The sequence below is a fragment of the Lagopus muta genome, chromosome 21 (assembly GCF_023343835.1).
Source record: "Lagopus muta isolate bLagMut1 chromosome 21, bLagMut1 primary, whole genome shotgun sequence".
NCBI classification, from domain to species: Eukaryota; Metazoa; Chordata; class Aves; order Galliformes; family Phasianidae; genus Lagopus; species Lagopus muta.
In genome coordinates, this window is record NC_064453.1 from 2047832 (window position 1) to 2075431 (window position 27600).

A 27600-nucleotide genomic window follows, 5' to 3' on the forward strand; every position below is an offset into this window, starting at 1 on the left:
TTCATTACAAACCTGGGGGCTTCAGCTGAGCTCAGCACACAGCTGTGCTGTGCAGGAGGGCTGTTCTCTCCTGCCCCTGTCCAGCTGAGCATCGTCACCTGCCTAGGTAAAACAGGTTGGATTCTGCCAGAAGGAAGCAGCCCATGTAGAATCATAGAACCAGTTGAGTTGGAAGGGACATTTAAAGGTCATCTAGTCCATCTTCCCTGCAATGAGCAGGGACACATAGTGCTAGATCAGGGTGCCCAGAGCCCCGGCCAGCCTACCCTTAAAAACCTTAAGGTTTCAAGGCTGTTTCCCTTGTTAACTAATGCCAGTGTCCCTCCTGATAGCAACAAGTGCCCACCACGTAGGCTTTGGGCTCCTCAGCTTGTTTATAAAGGGGAGGGGAAAGCAAACACGTGGGAGAAGTTGGTTTGAGTTGTGCCCGGGTGGGAGCAGGGATGTCTGCTTTACTGCTCGCAGTGGGCTCGGCAGGCGGCCGGGAGAGGTCGGAGGGGCCGAGGGCTCCGTGCCGGCTTTGGGGGCAGCGGGGGCACTCTCCCAGCCCCGGGACTTTCTCCTAGCCTCGGGACCTCCGCTTCCTCCCGGCAGCCGCAGGCGGAGAGGGAAGCAGAGGGGAGGGAGCAGCAGCGCTCCTCATCCCACGGCTTATTTTTTCCGGTCCGTGCTGGAGAGGGGGAGGTGGGACAGCCCTCCCCTCCTCCTTCTGCAGCACATGGGAAGCAAAAGTTTCTCTGCTGCTGCTTCTCCTCCTCCTGGTCCCCCTCTGCCGGGTCCCCCCGGTCCGGACCCCGCCGAGGTTCGCTGCTGAAGGATGCGGCGCGGCTCGAACGGCGTTGGGCTGCGCTGCGCTCCGCCGGGCGATGAGGAGTAAACCGCTTTTGGAGCATCTTCCGCTTCTCCGAGGGCTGGGGAAGAGTGAAGGCGAGACTTGGATCGAATCTTGCAGAGAGTAACCTGAGGGATCTGTGGATTTCTGGAGCGAAGGAGCTGTTTGAGGGAGAAAAAAAGAATCAGATGCTTTAGCAGCGCCAGGGAGGCAGCGCTGCATCGCTTTGCTTCAGCCCCACTATGGGCACGGGCATGTGTTCGAGGAGGCAGAAGGGGCTCCTGCAGACCGGGTTTTGCCTGCTGGCCGTGGCGTGCCTGGGCTCGGGAGCTTTCCTGTACCACCACTTGCAGCAGAAGGTGAGGAGTGCCGAAGCCCTTGCTCAGAAATACAAACAGCAGCAGGAAGCACTGTCTGCCCAGCTCCAAGGTGAGTGAGCGGCTGCGTGCGCCTGCTGAGCTTCCTTTGCTCCAGCACAGCCCAGCGATGACTGGGGGGCCTTCGTGGAGTGAGGTTCGGCTTTTGGCTTTGAAGAGCTCTAAGACAATGCTTTCCCCTGTTTCTTCTCCCCCCCCCACCCCAGCTTTGCATCCTGGAGGTAAACGGCCTCGAGGCTGAATTGCTGCAACAGCAGTGATGGGAACAGCATTTTACTGGAGTGGGGTGTGCAGCATCACACCCGTTTGCTTCTCTCTATAGTTCTCTTTGACCGTAAAGCATAACCCTGCATCATTCTAAATGCAGAGCAGGAAAAATGCAAACAGGACCTGTGTAGGCAGGCTGTGAGTCCTGACTGCTTTCTGGACCCTGAAAGTGAATGAAGAGGCAAAAGGGGTCCATCAGTAGAGGTTGTTATCATATCACCTCATCTGCTTCCTTTGGAAGGAAACAGACCCATTGCCATCTTCTCTAGAGATTGGTCTGTGGCTCTTGTCAGTCTGTTTGGGGCTGATTGGATGCTTGAAAAAAAGAAAAAAAAAAAATCCACAGAAAAAAAGGGAAGGTGGTGAATGGGCTTCTCCAAACTCCCTTACCAGGTTCAGGCTGGTGAGCAGTGAGGGCAGGAAAACTCAATCCTCTGATGAGAGCTGCTGGAAGCAAGCATGCTGTATATATTCCCATCGGTCTGCCTTGCTTACAGAGCTGTCTGCCTGTGGGAGAATGATGCTGTAGCTGTGGAGATGTTCCGGTAGGGAAGGCTGAGGATGAGTTATGCTGTTCCACTGCTGAACTCTTTTCTTCTGCAGGTCTGCATGCTCGATTCTTCCTGCCCATGCTAGAACGACGCTGCCAGCACCTCTTGCTGGGCTTGGGCTCTGGAGAGAGCTTTGCTGAACTCACTGCAGAGGGGCTGGGTAGAAATCCACTCCTTGGTAGCCAGTGGTTGTGTGCAGGAGGATGGTTGTTGTGGAGAGCCCACAGCACAGCTCTTATGTGGATGCGATGCTGCTGGCATGTGGTGCCTGTGCCCTGAGGTCAGGGGCTCATTTAGGGCTTTTTTCTCAGAGTGAGCAGGATTAGATTATGGCATTTAAATCCAGAGCTCTTCCTGGGACTGAAATCAAATGCAGGGTATCTGTTATGGACTCTGTTCACACACAAAGTGACATTGTTTCTATCAGCTGCATGGTTGGAAATACCCCAGATTTGTGGCTCAAGATACGTGGGCTCTGGGTTAAGCCTCTTCAGGTGGTTTTGTGTGCAGAGTCGTGATGCAAAATGAGTGTTGGACATAAGCTTTCTGTGCTCAGGGCTGTGCATTTCTACCTGTGAATTCAGGAAGGAAGATGTGATGTGTGCTGGTGTTATTTTGGATTTGTTGGATTTTTCCAAAAGTATGTTTCCTTGGGAGACAATGTTGTGAATCAATCTAGCAAGTATATGGGTTTACTGCAATTATCTTACATTTCTTCTTGCTCTGCCATGAAGCATTCAGACACCTGCAGCTCTGGATGCGCTGCACAGCCCCTGCAGTCGTCTCCTGCATCCCGTGTTTGAGATGCAGACACCAGCAGGGCAGGAGCTGGCCCACATTCCTTTCTGGTACGTCAGCATCTCTTGCTTGCCCTGGAGAGGGGCTGGCTCCTTAAGGAGCAAACTGACAGCAGCAGCCTCAGGGAACCCCGTTTCTGTTGGCTGCAGCCAACTGCTGAGACAGGCTCATAGTATTTTTCCTCTCAAAATATGTTTGAATAGCAGTGCTGTTGCCTGTTGCTGGGGTTTCTAACCCTCTGCAAGTCCTCCGATTCCTAAATACAGTTGTTGCCATGGATACACTTTGTATTTTCAGAAGCCACTTGTCCAACAATTTTAAGAGTCAAAGATTATTTTTTTATGATGTGGGAGAAGTGCTTGGCAGGTAGGAGCACGCTGCATGCCTGGCTGTGGCTGGGAGCTGGCTGCCTGTGGCTGGGGGGCTCTTGTGCCCCATGCTGCCTTGGTGCATGGCTTCAACTGTCTTCTGCATCTGATTCATCTTTCCAGCTCTGCTAAAGGAAGATGTGTTGTTATGAGGTGGATTTTCGTGCTGTTTATTTATTGTATTTACTATTATTCATACACCTGAGTGCAGTTAATGCTTCTGCCTCTGTAAATAAAGCTGGAAAGGGCATGGGTTGGGCTGATGGCGGCCTAAAGTGAAAAGAAGTGAGTGGAGGAGGGAGCAGAGCTGAATATCTGGATCTGTCTTGAACCAGCCATGCCTGTCCCACACACAGCCTGGGGAATGGGCCTTATCTTCTCCTGCTCAGAATAAGAGCAAAGCTACTGATCTTGCTGTAGTGTAAAACACAGCATGCAAAAAGAAACCTCCTCCCTTCTCAGTGTAGTCCAGATGGCAACAAGGAGCAATCTGCTGGGCTTTTCTGTCCCCGTATCACCGATGTTCCTGCTGGGTGAGGGTGAGGATGTGTCTGAGGCCACGTGGAGGCTGCTTACCAGGTCCTGGGCACTGCTGGAAGTGCTGGGACATGGAGAACTCTGTGCTCTGGGTGATTCTGGAGTTCAGAATCATCCAGAGTTGTCGGCTGTGATGTGATGGGATGGAGGCTGGCAGGAGTATTCAGTGCCTATAGCAAGGAGAGTAACTGAGAAGAGAGCTTTCTCTAGGTGATTAGCTGGAACTGCCTGTGAAGCTGGAATCACTCTCCTCCTGTCATGGGTCTCCTAAACTCTCCCTGGCAGATGTTTATCTCAGCACAGCTGAGATAACAACAACCCCTTTGCAGAGTCACCCAGCACTCTGAGATCTCGTAAAATGAGAACATGTCTGTGGAAGGCCTGGCCTGTTCTCCTTTCCCAAAGGCAGGACACTGTGTGGGATTTCATTGTTTCAGCAGTTCAAGTTCTGCATTTTTAGCTCATTTGTCAGCACGTGACAGTGCTTTAGTGCTGAGTTCTGGCTGGATTCCAGCCTAGTTTTAGGCACCAATCACCCTCCATTCCCTCTTATGATTGCAAATTGTTAAAGACTTCCTGGCTTCCTGTCTGCTGAAGCTATAAGTGCCATTTTGGCGTGCTGAGCTGTTGCTGGGTCCCACTACAGAGGTGAGCAGGAAGACAGCTTTATGCAGCAGCTGCTGAGCTCTGCAAAGCTCAGCCCAGCTTCTCTGGTTTGTGCAGACCTGGTGATATAGTGGGGGAGATGAACAGCTCCTTTTCTGCTCCTTGGAAATTATCTCAGGGGCAACTGCTTGGGTGTGATGGCCTGTCTGGGGGATGGCTCCTCACTCTGGGGTTGAACTGAGCTTGTCTCACCATGAGCCCAAGCTGGCAAGCCTGAGAAAAAAGTCCTTGTCCCTGCAGTATCTAAAAGAAGTATACTCCAGGAAGAGCCAGCTGGTCTGTCTTGTACTGCTGATGCTTGATTTCAGTCCAGGAAAAGTCACCATCTGGAAGTACTGAGGTTGCTCCACAGGGGACAGTAGGATGCTGAGGTATTTGGATTCAGCTTGTGCTTTGAAACTGGGCCCTCAGTGTGTCAGCTGCTGCCCTACCTGGCTGAGTTTTACCTCCAGGTGGCTTGGGAAAGAACTGAACTACTGAATTATCATCACCGACATCATTAGGTCCCAACCCCTTATTATTCCTGGCTTGAATTATCCCTCTTCCCTTTCCCTAATTTGCTCAGGCTCTCAATTGTTGCTGGAGATGACTGTAAATAGCAACGGATCTGTTGCTGGTAAACCAGAGTGTTGCAAAGATCCCAATCTTGGACCCAGCCAGTGTCATGATTTAGCTTAAAAGTCATTGAGTTAAACCAGCTGGGGTTTCTCTTTCTGGGCACAAGAGGCACTTCCAGCTGGGAAGGAAAGCATCATTCATTGTGAGTCTCTTTAGTAAAGCCACCAGACTTGGATCTCTTGTGACCCAACAGAACAGTCAGAACAGCAGCTCCCCAAAGTTCTTGAAGGAAGTGATGTGGGAGCACAGGCTGTGAGAGAGGCAAGTCTGTGCAAGATATTGGAGAGTGTTTCTTTCCACCACTTCATTCAATGCCGTGTTGGATTTGTGTGCCTGGCGCTCCTGTCGCTGCGCTGTGATCAGTCTCTGCTCTCTCCTTGCTCTGCCTGCAGGTTTGCTGAAGGCTTGGCAGTTATTTAAAGTGAGAAACAGCCAACTCGCTCTGACATCTGGGTTTTGCTTCGCTTGCAGGGAGTCTGAAGGCTAAAACCCACACATGGTTATGAGACGTGACTGGTGCTGGGCTGCCATTTATCAGTGACTAGCTGTGAACTTCATAGTTGCTTGTTTGCAGAAGTGGAAGCTGAGGAGATGGGTGGCTAGAATTCCTTTCCCAGAGAGAAAAGATTGTGGCAACAAGATGCTTTTCTTTGGGTGGTTTTTGTTTTCCTTCAGGGTCTGCAAAGGTGTGAGACCTGCAGGTGGTAATGTAGGGAGGACTATTCTGATCTAAGTTTGATCTTCGGCTTTGCAATTCCTGGTTGAGCTATAGTATTATTTATGAAAGTGTCCTGGCCTGACTTCTAGGATGTGTGATGATATCAATCCCATTGGTTCATTTTCCTGGACACTGTGCAGCACCCATGGTGTGATTTGTCCCAGTGTCCTTGGCTTTGGAGGTGAGGTTTTACTGCCCCGGTGTCTGAATTGCTTGGAGCCCCACGCTGTTATGTGGCAGTCTCTGCACAGAGGGGATGGAGCAGCTTCTGGTTGCAGCTGAGTGCTGTGGCTCAAGGGTTGCTCTTTGTTACCATTCAGACATCAGAGTGCATTAAAATCATCATCCATCAGGAGGTTTCTCTGGCACTTCCATTTGTCATGTGGCCAATGCACACAGCAGTCTCGTCCTTCTATCTTCTTGCTCCTCTGTGCGGAGCACAGATGCTCTTTTGTATCTAATGGGAGAGAGAGCTGCTGGCACACTCTTCCTTCATGTCCTTGAGGGCCAGTTAATGGTTGCGATGGAGAAAGAGAGAAAACATCTCTCTTGCATGCTGCTGGTGTGGAGCAGAAAGCTTGGCAGTCTCTGGTTATCTAAGTCCTAGTACTGGACTTGGCCCATAAACATGTAGTTCAGCCACTGGCCACTACATCCAGCTCACAGCTTGGGTTCCTAAGTGAAACCTGAGTGCAGAGACAGGAAGAGCTGTGAAGCCCATTGGAAGCAAAAGAGGCCTGTTGCTCATGTCTAATTGATTGGGCACTTGCTGGCCTGATCTGTGGGATGAGTTGAGGTCCAGGTGCGCCCCTGTGTGCATGACCTGCAGAATAATGTCTGGGAAGAAATGTCAGGGTTTAGCTCATGCTCTGCCTGTTTCTGCTTCTCCAGTTGTGTATGAGCACAGATCCCGACTGGAGCGATCCCTGCAGAAGGAGCGAGGGGAGCACAAGAAGACAAAGGAAGGTAAGTTGGCAGAGTGGTGGAGCAGCAGCCAGCCGACCTTCCAGCTGTGGGCAGATGCACGTGTGGCATCCAGAGGCCTTCAGCACAGTGTGTGTATGTTCCTCAACACTCACCAGGCAGTAGTGAGCTGACTTGTCTATTGCCTGTGAGCTGGGGGGCGGGTTCTGTTCACTCATATCCCTGCCTATATTCTCAGTCTAATCTGTGAGTGATGGCACCCAGGATGTGGTGTCTGAGCACTCTAGAAGAGATGGCTATATCTGGTATTAGACTGCTTTTTTCTTGGAAATAGTAAACTTCTTAAAAGTGATCAGAAGATGCTGAGCTCTACAAGGGCTTGTTAACAATGTTGGCCTCCCTGCATGTGGTGGTATGTGGACACTACGGACTGATGCATCTTCTAAAGCTGATGTACAACATTAAACATTCACAGGCAAGTTCTTGTAAACCCCTGCTCATTTAATTGTCTTCTCCTCCATTTCCAGATTTCTTAGTGTACAAATTAGAAGCTCAGGAAGCTCTCAACAAGGAGAAGGTAGGTACAGTTTATTCCTCAGGGCATGCATGTGTATTTGCATGGACACGTGAAAGAATGTTTTTTAGTACTACCATGCTTATAAGGCTGGGGCTGCTGTCTTGAAGATGACATGACAAGTGCAAGAAAAACTTGGGCCGACTTTATTTTGCAGGGTTGTTGGTGTTGGAAGATCTCTTTCACCTTTGGGAGAGACTGTTGTGCCAGAGCTATTGTGCTTATTCTCTTGTGTGATAGCACAGTGGAAGGCTTGATTGTCAGCTGTTGGTGTGGCAGGGAGTCCTGTGCTGCAGGCAATAAGAGTTCTTCTGAGAAGAGAATTTCATGGTACAGAAGAGTCCTGGGGGAGCTGAATTCAATATATACTGCAGGGAGCATGGAGAACAAAGGCCATGAGCAAACCTATCCATTTTCTTTACCTGGGCTAGGCAAATGATTTCTACTGGCCTGTGAGTGGCAAAGTTGACAGGAAAATGTTGAAATGGAGAGTGTTCAGGATGTGCAGTGTACTCAGTACTGTTCATACTCTGCTGAGCTTTTGGCTTTCCTGAGAGCTAATGGCACTATTGACTCTTATTTATTTTTCCCTAGCAAGACTCTATGAACAGATACGGGGCCCTCAGTTCCCAGCACAAGATCCTGAAGGTAAGATTTTGGTCTGGTTCCAATGCTCACTGTATGCTGCAAGTTAGAAAGTGCCCTGGAAGGCAGGTGTGGGCTGTTCCTTACCACAGATGCCTGGGACAGACCATGGGCTTACTGCAGCTAGTGCCAGCCCAGAGGGAGGAGGCCACACTGTGGTGTTGATTCATGTTCCTTCCTGCCTATTCAGGTTGATGGGAGTTCTTTTATTTGTTCTGTTGGACTTTGCATCAGATTACAGCCTTGGTGTACACTTATTTCAATGGCAGTCTTTGTGCAGCTTATCACGCAGGAGTTTTGTTCAGGATGTTCTTTTCTGTGTTCCTTACCATGAGAATGGGCCTCTTTGCTGCAGCTTGCCTCATTAGGATAGGAGGATGTTTGAGCAACATAAGCAGCTCAGGTAGGAGTGGCTCATAGTGTTTTTTATCTTATCGTGTGCTCTACCTGAACTGTATCATAACATTAAAGTTGGGTTTTGTTAGCACACTGCAACTGTGGTCTCTCATTGCTGGTGACTTTCTTAATGTCTAAAGTTGGAGTGTTCCCAGCCCAGTGGTGACTTAGTGCTGGGGCTCAGGGAGCAGGCTGACTTCCAGCAGCATTGTGCACCACTGAACAGAGCTGGACGCCCAGCTGCCTGCCTTTGGATCCCAGCCCTGGGAGGAGGGAAGTACAGCTCTCCCGGGCATTATCCAGCTCTGCAGACTCTGGGAACACTTCAGTCATTTTTGTCCTCATAGCAACTACAACATGAGCAGCATGGTCCAGCTTGCTTTTCTCACGGGGACAGTGAGAGCACTTCATCCTGGCTCCCTTTCTCTTGCTTCCTCTTATTGGAATAAATTTTTCATCTATTTTGTGTAACTGCATTTACAGCTGCTGAAAGAAAGATGGGCCCTTGGGACTGAGGTCTGGTGGATTGCAGCTTCTCCCCTGGAAATGCTGCATACAGCTCAGCTTGTAGCTAGCTATGGAGCTGTGAATAATATTTGTTTTTGGAGTATAGGTGAAAAATGCTTCCCACACGGATTATCCTCTTCACAAGGAATAGTGCTGCCAACTCGATCATTATTGAGGAAGCAAAAATGGATGATTGAGGATGTTTAGCATTGAATAGAAGCATCTAGCCCTGTTAAGGTGAATGTCCCAGATGTGACTAAAGACTTCCATGGAGTCGCATCGGTATATCTGGCTTTTGTGTCTGTGGCCACTGTGCTGTATGTGGAGGTTTGCCTCCACAGATAGCTCTGTGTTAGATAGCTCTAACACAGATAGCTCTCCAGTTGCCTTTTGCTGCTCAGAGAAAAAGGATCACGTTTACTTGACTCCTGAGCTGTCATTCTGATCTGTAGTGAAGGTACCTGTGTCTGATTAACGTCTGCAACAGGCAGACTGATCTCAGGGGCTTGGCTCTGTCCAAAAATAGCAGCTGCAGCAGTTGCCTGCTGGGGCCAGATTTCATCTCCTTATAACTTCTTTCACCCTCTTGAATGGAGATGTTAAAAAAAGAAAAAATTCCATCTTTCTGCAGAATGCCTCCTAGCACCCCCGGAATACGCAGGCAAGGAGGCGGGTGGCTTTAAACAAAGAATTGTTCACATGAGCTTCCTGAATCTGCAGGAACCTGGAAACTTGCAGTGAGGTGTGCCCTTCCTTTGCTTGTGGGCAAAGCATTCAACCACTGATCCTATTTTTGTATGGTGCAGCCCACGAAGCTGCCTTCTAAACTGTAGCAGAAATGTGTGGTTTTCAGGCTTTCATTCTCTCTCTCCTCCCATCCCTGCTCATTTCCCCAGGCATGGTGGAGAGATGCTGTGCCTGAATTGCAGCAGCTGTATCTTCTCAAACCCCATTGGGAATGTGGGATGCTAAGACTCACTGGCAAAAGTCCATCCAGTTGAGACAAGGGGTTCCCTGTTTCACACAGATGAGCTGATTTCTGGCAGTGATGTGCAGGGTCACAGTGAAAGGTGATGGTGGCATGGGCTCTGTGTTTGCACAGCATGCATGTAACATGTTCCAGACCTGCTGTCCTGCAGCTACCAACTAGCTTAGCATTTTTAGGTGCCTGAAATGTGCATACATGAGTACCATTTGTGGGAATGAAGATGCTCTGGGTGCTTAACAAGCTGGACCAGGACCAGGTGCTCTGGGTGACCTTGGCCAAGGCAATTCTCTCTCCTCAGTCTCCTGCTGCTATCAGAGGATGAATATTCCCTCTTCTTCCTGGCTGTGAGCAGTCTGGGGACAGACATTATGCATATCAGACACAATATGGGCCAGAAATTAATTGACCTGAGCTGATGAGGCTTAAGATTCCTTGAATTACTTAGGGTTCTGTATTAAAACCAATTCTCACATGCTAGTGCTGGTGACTTCTCTGAGATGGTTAGCATCCAAATGATTTCAGGGGTCTGATTCCCCTTTGCTGCTCTTTACCCACAGTCTCTGAATGCAAGAGCAGGAATCTTTTTCTTTTTTTTTTTTTTTTTTTAATTCTCTATTTTTCTTCCTGATCCTGTGATCTGATGAACCCAACACCCTCTTTGTTCTCTCTCTGGAACCCTTCCTTACTGAAGGCTTTTTCTTCTGCGTTGCATTTATTTTTGGAGCATAGTTATTTCTTTTCTTTTAGCTGAGGATAATTGCTCCAGGGGAGAATGCCCAGGACACAGACACTTTGTTTCACTGGGGATAAATGCCAGCATCGATAGCATCTAAATTAAAAAAAAAAAAAAAGGGGAAAGAAAGGAAGAAAGACATTTGTTTCATGGAAAGGCCAATTGAAATTGCTGCCTGAGTTCTGAGGAGCTGCTGTGTGGAGAGGCCAGGGTTCACCTGTGAGCCAATCCATCTGCATATGTAATTGGTGTTGACAAACTGCATGTGGAAGTGTCTCTGGGTTACCATGGGAACCTGAAAGGAGGTGAATTCTGGTTCAGTGGGTCTCAGCAGAAGGATATCTCAGTGTGTTGTGTTACTGGGCTCTGCAGAGGTGAGAGGAGGAGACAGAAGTGCATTGGAAAGCTGTTATCAGATGAGTTCTGGCCTGCTTCAGATATGGTCTGTGGTCTTGTGAGGGTCCTGTTATCCTGGTGTCTGATCCCCACGTTAACATGAGGAGCGTGGGCCCATGTCTGCACTGAGATGTGGCTCAGCTCCTGTAACACAGTATAGCTGGTGCTACCTGCACAGAAACATTCATCCTTGCAGGTAATGCTGCCCTTCAGCATCTCCAGGACTCCAGAAAGGACCTGGGACTTATGCAGCATTTCAGTGGTATTTGGTGTGATATCAGCAGAGCTGAGTGCTGAGGAGGAGTAGGAGTGTTCTTGGCTGTGTCCCAGAGTCCCCATCTCTCTTCCATGAAGCAGTGGACTTGCTCACACACTTCTCTTCCATTTTAGTGGCTTCTGAGGAGACCTCCCTTCAATTTATTTGGCATTTTACATCCCTCCTACACTACAAAAAGAACACTTTTTTTTTTTTTTTTCTGGCATGTTTGGTTACCTTATTGGAGGAACCAGAGGCTCTTCTGCCTCTTCTCCCCAAGCAACTCATTAAACAAGCTCTCAAGTAACACTTGACAACGGTTAGATTACTTTTCTCCTCCTTTGTTGTACTGACTTCGATGCTTTTTGTATTCAGAACCAGCATGAAGATGTCAAGAAGCAGCTGATTGACCTGCAGCTACAGCACAATAGCTTGAAACTTGAACATCGTAAGACTCTGGAGGCCCATAGCCAGAAGTATGCCCAACTCCAGCAGGAGAAGGATAGTGAAGTCACAAATTTGCAAGGTGAGTATGATGGAGAGCCAAGAAAACACGGGGCAGGGAAAAGACTAAACATCTGAGCTAGGGAGAGGGCAATGATTGTTCTTCAGGTCTCCCAATAGATGTTCAAACACTGTAGGAGAACTTATGTGAGACAGTGAGCATGCAGTGCCAGCCCTGAGCACAGGCATGGAAGACCTATACATGGGATTCAACCTCCCTTCTTGAAATATGCAGCTACCAGTGGACTAAGAAAATGAATTCTGCCACAGGAAAGAATAACACTCAGAAAAGCAATTGTGAAGACAAGCTAGTCAGGAAGGCCAGCTTAAGGCTGAGATATATTAATATTCTCTGCCTGCCTTAATGGGCAGCTGTTTATTTCATCCTATCTCTTTTCTGCGCTTCAAGCTCAAAAGCTACTAACTTTTCCCATAAAAGAAAGTACAGATGACTGTGGCATACAAAAGAGCAAGGAAGTCTCCTGAGAGGTAGCAGACACAGAACTAGCAGCGTTGCTAATACCTCGTTTTCTTTCCTTATGTTCCATAAATGCTTTCTATTTATAATACGTCCTAAGGAGAGGTGATGGAAGACGTGCCTTGTCGGCAGGTAGAATAAAGAACGAGCAAGATCTGAGTAGAGGACATTGCTCCAAGTTGTTAGAGTGGAACTGAGGGATTTGTGCCAGGTTCAGTTATGAAAAGGAAACCTTTGCCCCAGGTGTGCTGGAAGAAGGCAGAAGTCCTCAGGGAAGCATGAGGAGCTGTTTTCAGCAGTGGAACCAGGTTTAGCAGCTCCTCGTGGTCACCTCGTGCTTCAGAGCTTTGGGTAGCTTTCATGTTGCTGACAAAGCTATCTATGCACATGTGATGCAGGCTGTGGGATGATGCTCTTGTGCCATGTGGCCCAATGGTTGTGATGCTGTTGGGGTGTTTGTGCCCCATTCTTCTGAGTCTCTCCTTCTGGAAGTGGTTTTTGATTACTAATTGACAAGATGTTAACATATGCTCTTGCCAAGCCTGCTGAAGCTTCCTGATGTTGCTAACAGGAGCCTTTTTAATCCTGTTTGCATCTCCCCCCTCCTGCTGCATTATGATCTATTTTCTCCTCAACTTTGTAAAAATTGCCATTTATGCTGTGTTTCATACTCCAGCACAGCCTGTCCTCTGCTGCTCCCCCACTCTCATTTTGCACTTTCCACTTTTCCCTGCACAACCTGTTCTGAAGGATTTCAGAGGATTGGGTTTGATCACTGCTGAGCTTGTGTTACAGATAACCCCATTGTCACAATTGGAACTTTTGTCTTACTGAAGCCATTGATTAAAAAGCTGTGGTGATGTCATTTGGAGCAAGACTTCACATTTCTGCCTCTTATCTTGGCATGAAGGCTTTGATTTCCAGGTTCTGAACATGCTTTGAAGACCCGGATGTGACTGAGACTGAGTTCAGTGAAACTGCTTCATCTCTCCTACACCTGAGAGGCCTCTGGTTCTCTTGAAGGCTGGTGGAAGTCTACACCATGGCCAGAGATCTTAGCAGTGGCAGTCCTGGAGCCTTCTTTGTTCCTGCTGTTAACAGCCTTCACCACAAGGGAAGGACACAGCACACAACCTCAGTAGCACTGTCCTGTCCCAGGGATGGATGTTTAAGAAAGAGATAGCACTGCAATAACAACTCAGCCACTGCTGAGCTGCAGTCAAACACGTGATTTGGCCTACAGCACTGTCCTGTTATGGGGAGAACTTCCCTTCTTGTCAGGGCAGATGCAGCAATGCCTTTTTGCAGAGCAATCACTGTGTGCACAGTTATGGTGATATTTTGAGAAAGCTTCAGGCTCCAAAATAAGGCTGATGTTTTTTGATGCTGTTTTTCTTTTCATTGGAGGGTACACAATTATCTGCAAGGCACTGAAACAGAAGTTTATTGTGTCTTGTCACTGAAGCACTAAGCATGCAAAGAGCTTGAAAGGACTCAGGTTTGGGAGCTGCAAGGCACAATCTTGCTACTTAACAGGATGGGAATGAGCATCCCTGGGGACTAAGTTGTCCTGTTTGCTTTCTGTACATTGCCTGCATGGTTTTGTTTTGCTTGCACTAGCCTTTCAAGGCTCAGCTTCTCTGTGCAGCTGGAGGGAAGCTCCGTGTTGGATCTGCAGGGTGGATTCTGGAGCTCTGAGGTTTCAGTGGAATTTATGGTGAGGAAGAGACTCTGTGATTGCAGAAACAGCTCCTCAGATAAATTTGTTCTTCTCTTGCAGATACAGTCTTTAAACTCAGAGAAGAGAGCAAACTTCTTCGCAAGGCCCACCAAGAAGTTCACTCTCAGCTACTTAACGCCCAGGTAATGGACAGAGGGGCATCCAGGGCCACATGGGACAGCTGTACACTGGGGCCTTTGTGCACCATGGAACACTCTCTAAATAATAAACCTACTTAGCAGCTTTATTCCTACATGGAAGCTGCCTATGACAGTGCTAGAGGAGCTGTGTAGAGGATTTCTGGACAAGTAAAATTCTCCAACCTGGAATCTGTCCCAGTAGCTGAAAATAGATGAGCATGAACCATCTTATTCCCAACCTTGGGATGCTTGCTGTCACTTATCTGCATCTCAAGTTCTTCCACCGTAAGTGATGATAAATTGCTTCTGCTTGTAAAAAAAAAAAAAAAAAAAAAAAAAAAAAAAAAAAAAAAATTAACTGCAGAGTGACACACCAATGCAGAAATGCCTAGACAAGCTTGATGGGAGTACAAACAGGAAGGGTCTCCTTCCATGTCTGCTTTTGAAGCATTAGTAGAGCATCAGACCTTGAAAAGTGTCGGAGTTTTGTAAATAAGATGTCACAGCTCCATAATGGAAGAGCTGGAGTGAGGCTCTGTATGTGGAGGCCAGGGGCACAGGTGGAAGCAGTGTTAGAAGAGCATGGAGTTCACCTGGTATGGTGTTGTGCTCGTGCTCTGCAGGTTGTGTCAGCCTTTCCAGCACGCTGCAGAAGTTCTGCCCCCACCCAGTGCTGCTTACTCCTGCTGAGTACCGTTGCATTGGGCACAGCTGGTAGGACCAATCCAAATTACCATGCTGCATTAGAGAAAGCAATCAGCACATCAAGTGTGCAAACTTGAAGATACTCTGAGTAGTATTTAAGAAAACTTGACTGGAGGTAGTTAAGGCTGCCAAGCTGAGTGCTTGCAGACTGAAGAGCATGATGGCAGCTTCTGTGCTGCCAGCCTTAATGCACGGCCCCTTCAGCACTGTGACCAATGGGAACAGCAGATTGCAAGAAACAGCTCACTGTCATTTCTTGCCAAAAGTGGAAGTGAGCAAAGAGTAAAAGGATTTGCCCAGGGAGTGGGAGACAGAGCTCAGCTCCTTGCTCTGAAGGTACCAGACGGTTGTGTTACAAAGCCATGCTCCAGCCATCTGTCTGCTCTGCTATTTCTGCTTCCTTGGGAAGCAGTAGGGCTTGATCCAATGAGTTCAGAAAACACTTTGGATCTTTTTTGACAAGGAGCCTACTGTTAAGTCCTACAGTTTTCTGTTCCGTTTTCTGATCACTTCTTTCTGGCATTTCATCAGTGCTTCAAACACCAAGGTGAAAGGGATCACATTGCCTTTGGTGGGGCTGGGTGCCACATGCAGGATCAAGGGCCCCACAGGCATGCAGCCTCTCCCAGCACAGCCATGCTTCCTTGTGGTGCCTCTGTGCCAGGTTCTCTTGTTGCTCTGGCTCTCTTCAGGCAGGGGATGGCTTACAGAGGAGCAATTTGCACTCTAGATGCCACATATGTTCATTAGAGATGCAAATGTGTTCCACAAGCCCTACCCAGAGGACTGAGCCCGCAATAGCTGTCACATCCGTTGTTGTGCAAAGGTAAAATGTGGCACAGGATAATGGAGCACAGCTTGCTGGCATGGGATACCAGCAGCCCTCCAGCTCAGTTCCCTATGACACAGGTTTGCTCCCATTTGGTTGTTCTGACTGGAAGCAGTCCCTTACCATGGCTACATCCCCTGAACAGCTCTCTGCTTTTTGTCTTTTCCTCACTCTTTTTATTCTAGCTTTGGTGGATCTTTTTATTGGCTTTTTATTTTGTTTCAGTGTTTGCCTTAAGGTCAAATTTCAGGGGGAAGAACTGAAATCAACAAAGCCTGCTCAGGAATTAATTTCCTGCTAAACTTCCCTTGCTGCCTTTTCCTGCTCTGCCCAGTCCCCATTCTGGTCCACTCCGAGGTACCTTGGCAAGCACATGAAAAGCTCTCTTCCCTTGCTTCCCTATAAATAAGGGGGGGTAGGAGTGGGGAGCTTTTCCTGAATAGCTTTTCCAAGTCCTACTTTTCAGGGTTGGAGCTGGAGGAAATGTGCTGCAGTAGAGAGAAAAAGTGTTGTGTTTGTTGAACAGTCCAAGAGAATTGATTTTTCTTTTGTCTCACAAAGTAAATTGAATTGTCAAGTGGAATTATGCCAATTGTGTTCGTCTTGGAGGGGCTGACAATATCTACAGAGAAGTGCCTCCACAGAAGGAAAAAAAGCTGATGTGAATGTATGTGAGAAGAACAGGAGAGGGAGCCTACAAGAGCCATGGTGAGGTTTTACTGTGCAAAAGGAGGAATTACATTAACAGCTTGTGCAGTAAATAGCATTGCTGAAAGCATTGCTGTTGTGTGTTACTGTTTCTAAGGTAAAAATATGCAATAAAATAAGATGCAAGACTGGCAAAGGGGGATACAGGATATCTGTGAGATCTGGAAGGAAAGCTGAAGGCTAACTTGGTTTCCATTGATGATTGTGGATTATCATCAGTCATGTGGCTGTGTTGTTTTTGGGTGTTTTTTTTTTTTTCTTGCAGTGTGTCTGAGCTGCACAACAGGCCTTCAGAACTCGGCAAGGAACTGTTCAACCCTGTTATCATCATGTAAGGTTTCTCTTTATTTGTTGTCCCCTCAGACCCAGATGGAAGAGTTCAGACAGCTCAAGGAAGCTCTGCAGAAGATGCCAAGCTTCAAAGGAGGAGGAGGGAAGGGGCAGCAGCAGCTCCAGGTGCTGAAGGAGCAGCCTCTGGATCCAGGCAACAGCCAACTGCAGCTAACGAGGCAGAAGGTGTGATGGTCCTGGGGAGCTGGGAGCATCTCCAGATGATCTAGGGCTTTTGAATGGGGGGGAGCAGTCCTTTCCTCTGGAGCTCACTCTTGTCCTTCCTTATCTGCAGGCTTTTCCAGTCAATCCGGAGCATCGCCCTGCAGGGAGCTCGCTGGCATCGCAGCTCTCTGGGGTTCGGAAGCAGGCAGACGGTCCTGTGCTGCAGGGCCGGAGCTCCAACAGCAACGATGGCCTCAGGTCCCAGGTGAACGTGGCCCTCACCCACCCGGCCCCTCTGCAAGATGCCAATTCACCAGCAGAGGCTCCGCCTGCCTGGCCAGCAGGACACGGGGATGCTCGCATCATCCGATTCACCCGAACTGTGAACAGCCTGCCGAATGGAAGCCCAGTATGTTCTGCAGACCCGGGGTTTGTTTTCCCCTGAGAGCTCTATGGTCTGTGCACTGGGCAGGCCTGCTGAGTTTGTCTCGCTTCACAAGCCTGTATAAAAAAAGAACAGCTTTCATTTCTCTCCAAAAAGGAAACCAGTTCACTGGGGAACCTTGCTTGCTTCCTGTGGCCTGCACTGAAATAGGAAGAGTTCACATGTGAATTCAGGGCTGTGAAGGGCCTTGGGAATGCTTGGGAGTTGCTGTAAATTCTGTGGGTCCCTGCTAGGGAGCACAGCAAGGGACAGTAATGACAGCGTGATAATTAACATATAGTTAAATCACAGTTAGATTTAGCTATTATAATTGCAGGTTTTTTTTTGTAAGAGGTGGTTTTGCTGTTCCTTTTGTCTTGGCTACTCGAGATGAGGGGAGTCCAGATCTCATAGGACTCAAATCATTTCCTTTTGGCTGTGTGGAAGGGGAACAACCTCTTGTACCAGGAGGTGGCTGGACAGGGCTGTCGATTTGTTCTGGGCCACTTCTGAGTCTGTTGTTCTCTAGAAAAAGATCTGCTGGCCCAAATGCAAGGGGAGAGGTCTACAGGAGTACAGTAAGATTAAGAGCTTGGGTACATCCTGAAAGCATTTGTGTGCCCTCTCTGCAGGACGTGAACATGGTGATGCGCATTCAGGTGAGCAGCCATGAGGAAAGCCAAGCTCCTGGATTGTTGCTGTCTGATCTGAAACAACCTTCTGTTGCTGAGAAAATGCAGGTGCCAGACAACCACCACTCAACAGGGAGCAAACCAGTGCAAATGCAAAGGTTGGTGACGTGAAGCCCCCTTCTGCTCTCCAAGACCTGTGATCCTAAGATTTCTGTATTTGGAATGGGATAAAACAGCAAAAGCTTACGCCAGAAATGAAGAACACAGACAGAATCCCCCAGAAAATGCAGGCTTTTGTCCCGTTTTCCTGCGTAGTTGCTCTTGAGATGATGTAGTTTATATCAACTTCAGCTTCATCTGGAGAAGGCAAACCAGTTTAACCATGTCTGGGGACCTGTTAGAATTTTCTGAGCCTAGCTAAAACCCTCAGTATTAAAGTTCCCTGTACCTTGAGGCTATTTCTCCTCCTACTCACAGAGCATAAGGTGTTCTCCAGACCTGCTCCTGGGGCAAATGTGGAGGGAAGCTGTGGGGAGGGCAGCTGCCTGGAAGGGGCTTTCAAAGGAGGGTGTGATGGTGCCCTGCCAGTATTGAGATGGGCAACTCCCACAGTTCTTGTGTTACTGCAGGTTATGGGAGTGCAGGCAGAGTCCAGGATCCTGTCATACTGTTTGCTGAACAGGTACAGGAGGAACTGCTTTCTGTCTCAGCAGTACTTACAGAAGACCAGGCTGCTTTGCAAAAGGAAGAAAATGTCTTTCTGAGGCTGTAATTCATGGAATTCTGGCCAAAATCCAAAAACCAACTCTGAAAGTAGTGCTTCCTTGTGTGATTTATTTGTCCTCTGTGTGTGTTCAGGTAATAGCTGCTCAGTTTACTTGAGAGGGGAAAAAAAAGAAAGAAAATTTAATTCCTGTTTCATCTGTAGGAGAAACTTCTGGTTTTCATTCCAATCTATCAGCTAGATTCCACTAGTGTCTTCTCTGCCCTGTATCTCTGTTTGTTTACTTAACCTGCAGACTTCTCAGGTCAGAAGTTCTCTGAAGACGGCTGGAGAAATTTCCTCAGAGTGATGTCACACTGCTTTAGTAGGCAGCATCTGCACAAGCACACAGGGACAGCACAGATGTTGTGTTGCCTTCAGCTGAGGGCAAATGCTGAAGCTGGGGCAGCCGAGTGGCCTCTCTTTGGCTGCTCCAAGTCTAGAAAGGATGTTGTCACTGTTCTGTGAAGCACAACATGCAAACATTGGCCACGTTTTGATAAATGACATCTCAAAGGCAAAGAATATGGTATGCTTTTCCTTCCTGGATCTATCATCAAGAAATTATTGAGCAGCTGGAGGCTGTTGTTTACACTGTTATTTGTGGTATGAGTGCATAAGCCAGCTTCCTCAGAAGGTATCCATGCCAAGAGTAACACTGAATCACAGAAGAGGCCATGTGGCTGGTGCCAAAAACCCTTGCACAGGGCGGCTGAGACCAGCAGATTCCAGACAGACTGTGGATGGCCAGTCTGCGTGTTGATGGCTTTGTAACAGGGGAACCTGAGCTAAAGGCTGGGCTTCTTACTGCAGGTTTGTGTGGTGGTAATATGCTGGGTTCAAAAAGCTGCTAAAGCTGAGGCATTACATTAGGGCAGACTTCTGCGTGCATTACGTGTTGTTGTTTGCTGTCTTTAAATGGCATTTTGAAGTTATCTCCTGCATATGCTGAGGTGGGGTCTGTTTTGTTTTGTGCCTTTGCTGCAGCTGGAAGGACATAGTCAGCAAAGTGAATGCCCAGATGGATGATGTGCACAGTTATCCCAAGAGCCTTCACCTCAACTCCAGGCCTGGGCAAGAGGCTCAGAAGGGAAGCTCACAGCCATCCAGTCAGAAGAGAGGGGCAGAGAAACAAATGGGCGATCAGGAAGGCGAGAGGGAAAGGATGGATAACGAAGAGCTTGAAATGGGTATGGTTTCCCTAATCTTCTGCTGTACAGCACTAATGTATTGCCAGCCAAGGCTGGAAGCTAGAAAAGCTTTCTGCATGTGTTTGAAGGAAGACTTGTAGCTTCCACAGAGATCTTGATATTGTCTGGGTAAAGCAATTAAATATTACAGCTACCCAGCCAGTGGGGAGCCCAATGAGCTTTGGGGTACAGAAGTCCAGTCTGAGAATATTGCTGAGGTGTTCTGCTGTGCTCAAAGGGCTTGAATGCAGAAGGGAGGGAAGCTGGGAACTGAGGCTCCTGTGAGAATCCTACTGGAAATGATGACTTGCATCCTGTAAGCATTGTAAGGATTAGCAGATCAGTCTGTGTCACTGCTCTCTTTTTGTCTTTAATCCAGAGACTGTGCGGATAACTGTCCCTCTTTTTCGTAGATGCAGGAATGATTGAGAGGGAGAACTTGCATTCTCAGAAAGAGACTGTTGTTCAGGAGCCTATGGTAAGAAATACTGCTGTGCTGTTATCAGGATTCCTTCTTCTGAATAAAAATCCACTGTTCCACTTCAATCGGTGCTTTCCCAGAAGTCTTTATGACATGCAACTCCAAACTTCTGTCTGCTTCCGGAGGGTTTTGGGGTTAAAACCATTAATTTGCTTGATTAAAGGTATGACTGGTGAAGTGCCAACACTGGCTGTGACTTCTTAGATTTCAATGTGCTTCTTCATCTCAGTTCCCCCACTTCAAAAAAAGCAGGCAAACGCAAACCTTTTAGCAGCAGGAACAATGTGGCTGGCTGAGTATTTTCTCTGTAAAACTGAAGGTAATTTGCTGATGACTGACATGGGCACAGTGAACTGACAGTGCCAAACTCTCTTTAGAGGGCTCATACCTCTTTCATATGGTGTGGTGGGAGGGCAGCTGTTTTGGATTTGAGCTGAATGGGCAGAAAGGTGGAGAAGGTTGAAGCTTAAGAGAAGTATAGGAAGGGAACCACTGAATTTGTAGAAAGTAGCTGCTTGATGTTTGTAAAGCTCGTCAAATACAGAAGAGAGAACCTACTGTTAATATTTCTGGGAAAGCAGTCAGCTGCAAAACAGCCCTGCAACTATTTTGCTTTCTGTGCTGACAGTGAATTGATCTCCCAAGGAGAAACCAGCTCTAGAGAGAGAAACGAAGCCTGCAGCAAGATCCTTCTGTGCCTCCTATATAGCTTCATTACCGCTCAAATGAGGAGAGCCTGAACTGCAAAGAGCAGATGAAAGATTGAGATAGGACTAGAGAATGGGGGAAAAGGCAGGGGAATACTGCTAAGAGTAAGCAGTGCTCTCTTCTGGATGAATGATATTCCTGTACTCTTAATCATGTCGTGATGGACCTTCCTCCTGAAATTTCAGCTCTGGGCGATAGCTTTTCCCAGATGGTGAGGGTGGGCTCATCTTGGCCTCTGCATCCCATGTAGGTATCTTGTCTGGTACTCACAAGAGCCTTTTCTTGTCCAGATGCCAGATGATGCTGCAGATCCTGCTCAGGATCCCAATAACCAGGGTGAGGATGAGTTTGAGGAAGCTGAGCTGGAGAGACCCGACTTTGAAGAGAAGGTGGGAGGCTTGGAGAAGTTCAGGGAACCCAGTGCGAAAGAAGAGTCCAAGGAGAAGCCACTGAAGGTGACTGACATGAGGGCAGCAGCAGGGGGTAGGGAGAGACTGAGCTGTGAATGGGGGGAGGCAGAGAGCTTAAAGACTCAAAGGGAAACTTAATAATCCCATTGCAGGATGGGGCAAGCAGGAAAAACCTTTTCCCAAGGATCAATGGGTCGTACCAGAATTTGTTCTGGCCCTGTTGTTTCTGTTTGTCGAAGCCTTGTTGTTCCTGGGCCATGCAGCAAACTTGACAGCAGTGACAAGGTGCAGGAGTCCTGATTTCTTATTTGCCTGCTTGCAGGTGGAAGCTATTTATCTTTAAAGTGCTTCTTGCCATCTGAAGCCAGACTCTGCATCAGGGAAATGTTAGCTTATTTTGACATGCAGCTGAGCGTTGCTTGTTTTAAAAAGGAGTGTTTTATCTGTCAGGCTCTAAAATCATGATCAATAGTGAAGTAAAAAAAAAAAATCCAAGCCAATGTAATCAAGGAGGAGAACAAAGACCTCTACAGTGGGAAGGAAAGCACAAGTGGACATGGGGTTGTTTCACTGCCTGATTTCTGAGCTGCAGTCTGGTGTCTTCCAGACCTGAAGCACCACAGCCAGAGAGCTTCTCCCTGCAGGGAATGGAAGTGGATTGGAGCAGAGCTAACAATGTCTGACCTTCTATTTTTCCCAGGATGCTGGCAGACCTGTCAAGCCCAAGGAGGACCCAATGGATGACTATCAAGATCAGGAACAAGAAATTGTATGACACCAAGGTTTCCCTTCTTTGCTTCTCTAGTGAAATTGTTACCTGAGTGTGCTGGTAGCCAGGGGTTGAACACAACTCAGCTTTTAGGGAAGCAAAACTGCTTGCAGTTTTGTCTCTGCTCAATGGGGTGAATCTCCAGAACAAACCTGGATTCCACCCACATACCTATGGCTTCCAACAGCTCCATGTCTTCCTTGTGTTAGGGACCCCAGAGAAGGGGAGCTCTCCTTGTCCTTTGTAAGAAGGCTTGTGCACTGACTATGTGGACCTAAAGGTGCCAAGAGATGCTGTGCTGCCTGCTGCACATTGTGGGTGGAATTTGTAGGCTAGTTTTAGAGTGGTGGAGGTAGGGTATCTTCTCATGCAACAGGCTGAGATGTTAAAATTGCACTGCAGTGCTAGTTTATTCAGTGTTCATGAAATGAATGTGGCTTCTTAACTCTACTTTTTGGTGCATTGCTGGTGTTACCTAAAGGTCCCCTGCAGAGCTGAATTCCTCCGTTTTCCTGGGTTTCCCAAGCTGGGCTGGTATGGCAGAACAGCTTTATTCAGAAGCAGCATGATGCTGTCTGTTAGGGTCTCTTTTCCAGCTGGACCTTTCTGATTTTCCTTCCTGGCTGTTCTCTTTGCACCCAGGAGGACCATGGCGGTGAAGTGGATGACAATGATGACCTTGAACTTGTCCAAGAGCAGAAGAACCATGCAGGCATCCAGGGAGCTGATGGCAAGAAGGATGACTACTACTGAGAGATGCTGAAGATGGATGCAGTAGGAATGAGAGAAGAGGAACTCCTCCCAGGAACTGGATGCTGTACTGTGCACAGCCCAGAACAAAGGCAGGAGGGGATAGCTGCCTTGGCAGGCACTGAGCATGGTGTTTGCAGGTATGCATCATATCTACGTGCGTGGGGCCACTGCTGCCTCTCTGGTGCGTGGCATGGAAGTGCCCTCAGACTGTCTGAATGACTTTATATTGCTGCTTCTAAAAGAAGCACCTGTTGATTGATCAAGTTCTTGACCCTCTTGTTTTCCTCATCCATTCCCTAGACTGAGAGTTGGTTGTTTTTTTTTTTTTGCTGGCTGGGCAGGGGAGGGGTGCAGGACTACAAAAGGAGGGTGTCTGAGCTGATCCCTGGAGTTAATCAACTGATGGCTAATACAAAGGAATCTGTCTTATAAAATATTTTTCTCAGTAGTGTTTCTTTAAAACATCCTTTGCTCCCATCAAGGCAGGGTGGAGAGGAATTGTCTGGAGCAGTGTCAAGGTGATGGCTGGCCACGAGCACCAGCAGAAAGTACCACATGCCAGCTAACACTGTGTACATGCGTACAAAGGAGGAGATCCTCCTTCCAGCGCAGGGATCCTTCCCTGTCACCCCTTCTGCAGTTCTCTTTTCCGTGGCTGCCCTGCTGGGGTGGAAGAAGCACTTGATGGCACAGTCCCTGTGTTTGCCTGAACAGTCCTTTTGCTTCATACAGCATTTTGATGGTGTGGAGTGTGGGACACCAACAGCTTGTGGGTGAGCATCATGATAAAGCTCACAGGAGAGATCTTTGTTCCCTGTTTGCATTAGAATTTAAAACCTTGTTTTGAGGAGTGTTTTGTGGCACTTCAGACAGTTGGAAAACGTTTATGTCCCACTAAATTTGGTCTTTTTCATTCAGGCAATGTTTTTTTTTTTTTTTCCTCTTACAGTGCTTCTAATGGAGCTTGAAATGAACATGTCAGGGTTTTCTGGTTGCTCTGTTCTTATATTACTTGTCTTTTTACCAGTGCAATCTAAGCAAGTCAAACTCGGGGGGTAATCTGGAGTGGTTCATGTGCTTGGGCTCTGCTTGTGTTACATGGAAGCAAGGAGAACTCTGCTTTTCCAGCTGCTGCCCTTTCCCCAGAGCTGCAGTGTCAGGGCAGCTGGGGGTGCTGCTGGCTGTGATGGAACTTTGGGGAAGCATATTGTTGGGACCTCACGGACCTGATTGCTGCTTTCTGAAACTGGGAGGATGTAGCTGTGCAGTGACACTAGGAGAACCTCACTGCAGCAGTTTGCATCTCTGTTCCAAACGCATGTGAGAAAACAGACCTCCTCATGGGAAGGCATGAGGCTTTTGGTAGGACGTGAGCTGAGAGCTCCTGGCTGCTAAGCTTTTTCTGCACCCACGCCTCACTTAAAAAGCTCACAGACCGTTGGAGAGGACCAGTGCTGCTTTAGGGGCTTTATGCTCATTGTACAGGTTGGTATCCCAGCTGGAGGCTGTGCAGGGGGTCCAGAAGAAGGTCTGTTAGCCCAGTGCCATAGCTGCTCACCTAACTGAGTTCACTGCAGAGCTGAAATGAGGTGTGAGATATCCAAAGTGACTTGCAATGATGAACACCGTGTTAGTGCTGTATGCTGTCAACCTTGCAACGTGACGCAATGCTGCTCAGCCTCCACCATCTGCTATTTATAGCACCTTCAGGATGCATTAGCTGGAACTGCTGCTATGTGTGCAGATGCAGCCTCATCAGAAATGCTCCCAGTTCTCAGCTGGGCAGGCAGAATCTCACTGTTTCACAACGGATCAATGACCAACACAATCTGTGGTAAGAATTTGAAGTCTGAGTGCCCAGGCTGCCCCAGTGGGAGCCGTAGTGCAGCTGTGTGCTGAGCTACATTCACCCCTGCTCTGTGCTTCTCCTAACCCGTGGCTGTCAGTGCAGAGGTTCAGACCTCACTGCAAGTGAATCAAGTGCTGGAAATAGAACCCTGATGGAAGGGAGACCACGTGCTGAGTCAGAGGCTGCAGGAGATAGCAACATTAGGAGGCAAAATCTCTGCTTATGCGTGTCTGGGATGAGTAATCCTCCAAGCTGACTCCGAGGGAACTATGGTAACTCATCCTAAATGTGAAGCTCCCTGCTAGGAGAATGCTTTAGTAACCATATGCTGCTCGCTGCCCTGAGCCGAGAGCAAAGCAGCTCTGCTCTAGGGACTGCCTGCCACAGCTGTGTGCAAGACTAAAATTGGTGCAGTGCTGCATGAGTTGTTAGCTGGGGGTGGTGAGCGCTTCCTTGCCTGGCCTCTAGCAAGTTGCCACCATTTCAGTACAAGTTCAGGGCTTCCTGTAACAGGAGACAATGAACACGGTGGGGGAGAACCAGAAAAGCAGCCAACCTGCAGTGTTAGGTCTGTCTGAAGGTGAAGAAAGCACCATGGGCTGTTATTGATTTTGATACGCTGCCTGGGGCTTCACTGCTTAAAGCAAACGACAGTGTTTGCCCAAGTGGTGAACTGTTGAGGCAGTGTCTGAGAAGTCCTGGCTGGCTTCTATTGCAGACAGGCATGGAGGAAGGTCTGAGAACAGCTGAGAAAGCAAACAACCAGACGGAGGATTCACATGAGGTCAGTGCTGGCAGACTGACCAAGCCAAAGCAAATGGTTTTTGTTGGTCTTACATAAAAAATGATCTTTTGCCTGGAGATGTGGTGCGAGGCCAAAGGATGCAGTGCAGGATAAGGGCTAGTTCACCTGGCACACTTGCTGGTTGTTTGATGCTTTGCTCTCTACTTGCCTTTGGATTCCAGCGACGTGATAGAGATGATTTCTGTAAAGAAATGCATTTCCAGGGCTCACATGATGACAAAGTGATTTGGCCACATCCTTAGTCAGACGATGAGAATTAATTGTGCATTCTGTGCCTTTACAAATAAAGGCACAGATTAGGAAAACATATGCCTATCAATTAGTTAAATTGTTAGGCTCATTATTCATTTACATGGCATTTTTAGGGCTTAAAATGTGACTAATGCTTTAATGAAGAGTTTTCTTGAAGGCATCCGATGTAGTTGGAGGAGAAAATGCCCTAAAGGCCTGCATAACGAAGGAGTGAGCTGTCTGCACCTCCCCGAACCAAGAGCATCTTCCCACTTACATATATGTGTGTGAATTGTTTAAGAGAATGACGCTTGTTTTTAACACGGACTGGTTAGAAACCAAATCCCAGCCCCATCTGTTGGCTCTCTCGACAGAAGAACTCAATGTGTTTCAAATCACGAGCGAGCACCATCACAGCCTGGTGCCGGATCTAATTGATCACTGGAACAGCGATAGCTCTGGAGTGCCATCTGCTATTAGCAGGGCTCAGGGAGGCAAAGCTGGCGTGGTTTGGCTCCGTGCATCTCCTGAATGCCTGCACGCTTCTCAGGCAGAGCTGCCCGGTCTTCATCTGCCCATCCCAGCCAGACCTTCCAGGTAAGTTGGCCTCAGCCACTGAGAAGCGCCTTCAGCAGCACAGCACCTCCTCGCGTCCACCAGGCCTGCATCGCTGTCCTTTTTGGTGCTGCTCCTAATTTTAACAAGAGAGATTTCCAACAACTTTCGGCAGGGTAGCAGGAAACAAACGTTGAATTTGGCTTTTAAAAAATAATAATAAAAAAAAAGCATAGCAGTCTATGGACTTCAGCTAACAGAGGAGAACTGTACCAGTGCAGCAGTGAGGCAGAGGTGCTGGACAGCTGTGCTCAACTTATGCTGTTTGTCTCATCCATGGAAAGCCAAAGGCTGCTCTCTGGCACAACCCAGCCACCTCCCCATTCTGCAGGCTGCTGCCAGAAGATTTAAAGGTGCAGAGTGAGCTGTTCCAAAAAGCTGGAATCTGTGAGGCAGGAAGGGGGGCTGAATGAGCTGCCAGCTGTTTACCTGTTCATTAAAGAATGCTTCCCATGCTGTTGGTCACAGTTGGTTTTTAGATAGTTCAGGTTGGTCGTTGGGTGAGGACTAAAGGCGAGTTGTAAACACTGCTCTGTACTAACAGCACAGAACCATGCTGTCCTCCTGCAGGATTTATGGCTTTCCACAGGCTTTTTCAGTGGGTGAAAAGTAATTCCTGTCTTCTGAGCTATTTGAGAGTTCTTAAGACACTGTATAAAACCTGAGCAAAACACAAAGGAAATCTCCCCCTAGTTGCTGGTGTGGAATGAAAGCTGCAAAGTGGGAAAGCAAGGCCTTAATGCAGTTTTTATCATGTTTAAAGACTGCATAAAAATTGTTTGAGAATGTATTTATTACTTTATTAGTTGGAGAACTTTTGTTTCCGCATTTAGACAAGTTTATGGTTCCAATATGAATGTTTTGGGATGCCCAGTGAGCATCTTGGCAGCGATGTGATGGCTGGGCTGGGGCTGTTGTGCTGTCATTGGGAAACAGCTTGTACAGGGTGAGCCAACGAGCCCCTTTCCTTCTGCCTTAGCCTGCTGTGCGCCTCTTCCCACTATTTACCCCTGCTAGTAGCTGTGCCGTGCTGGAGGGGGAAGCCATCATTTCCTCGTGTCCCATCCTTGCTGAGCAATCTCCGAGTTGGAACACAGAACCGATTAAAAAATTAAACTTGAGGAAAAAAAATTAAAAAAAGCCAACAAACCCAAACCTGCCCCCCTCCTCTTTCCTCCGAGCCGGGGCCGCCTCCCGGCCCAGCTCCGAGCCCTGCCGCCCCCCGGAGCGCGGCGGCTGG

At 48.0% G+C, this 27600-nt stretch overlaps 1 protein-coding gene across 3 annotated transcripts; it reads left to right on the plus strand.

Annotated features, from left to right (window-relative positions):
• LOC125703270 (Golgi integral membrane protein 4-like) lies at positions 1-27509 on the plus strand. Of its 3 annotated transcripts, none has more exons than XM_048967521.1 (14): positions 1-106; positions 6624-6698; positions 7184-7233; positions 7829-7878; positions 11527-11677; positions 13914-13996; positions 16599-16751; positions 16861-17139; positions 17787-17944; positions 19537-19739; positions 20153-20217; positions 21219-21383; positions 22039-22107; positions 22750-27509. In XM_048967521.1, exons 4-14 carry the CDS (start codon positions 7834-7836, stop codon positions 22858-22860), a joined length of 1482 nt encoding a protein of 493 aa, XP_048823478.1. In that variant the 5' UTR covers positions 1-106; positions 6624-6698; positions 7184-7233; positions 7829-7833; the 3' UTR covers positions 22861-27509. The 3 variants fall into 3 exon arrangements, with proteins under 3 accessions (XP_048823478.1, XP_048823477.1, XP_048823476.1); XM_048967520.1 differs by lacking the exon at positions 1-106 and adding an exon at positions 696-1261 and having other exon boundaries at positions 7825-7878; positions 22039-22120; positions 22750-22862; XM_048967519.1 differs by lacking the exon at positions 1-106 and adding an exon at positions 698-1261 and having other exon boundaries at positions 7825-7878; positions 22750-27505.
• Positions 27510-27600: the final 91 nt, after the last annotated feature.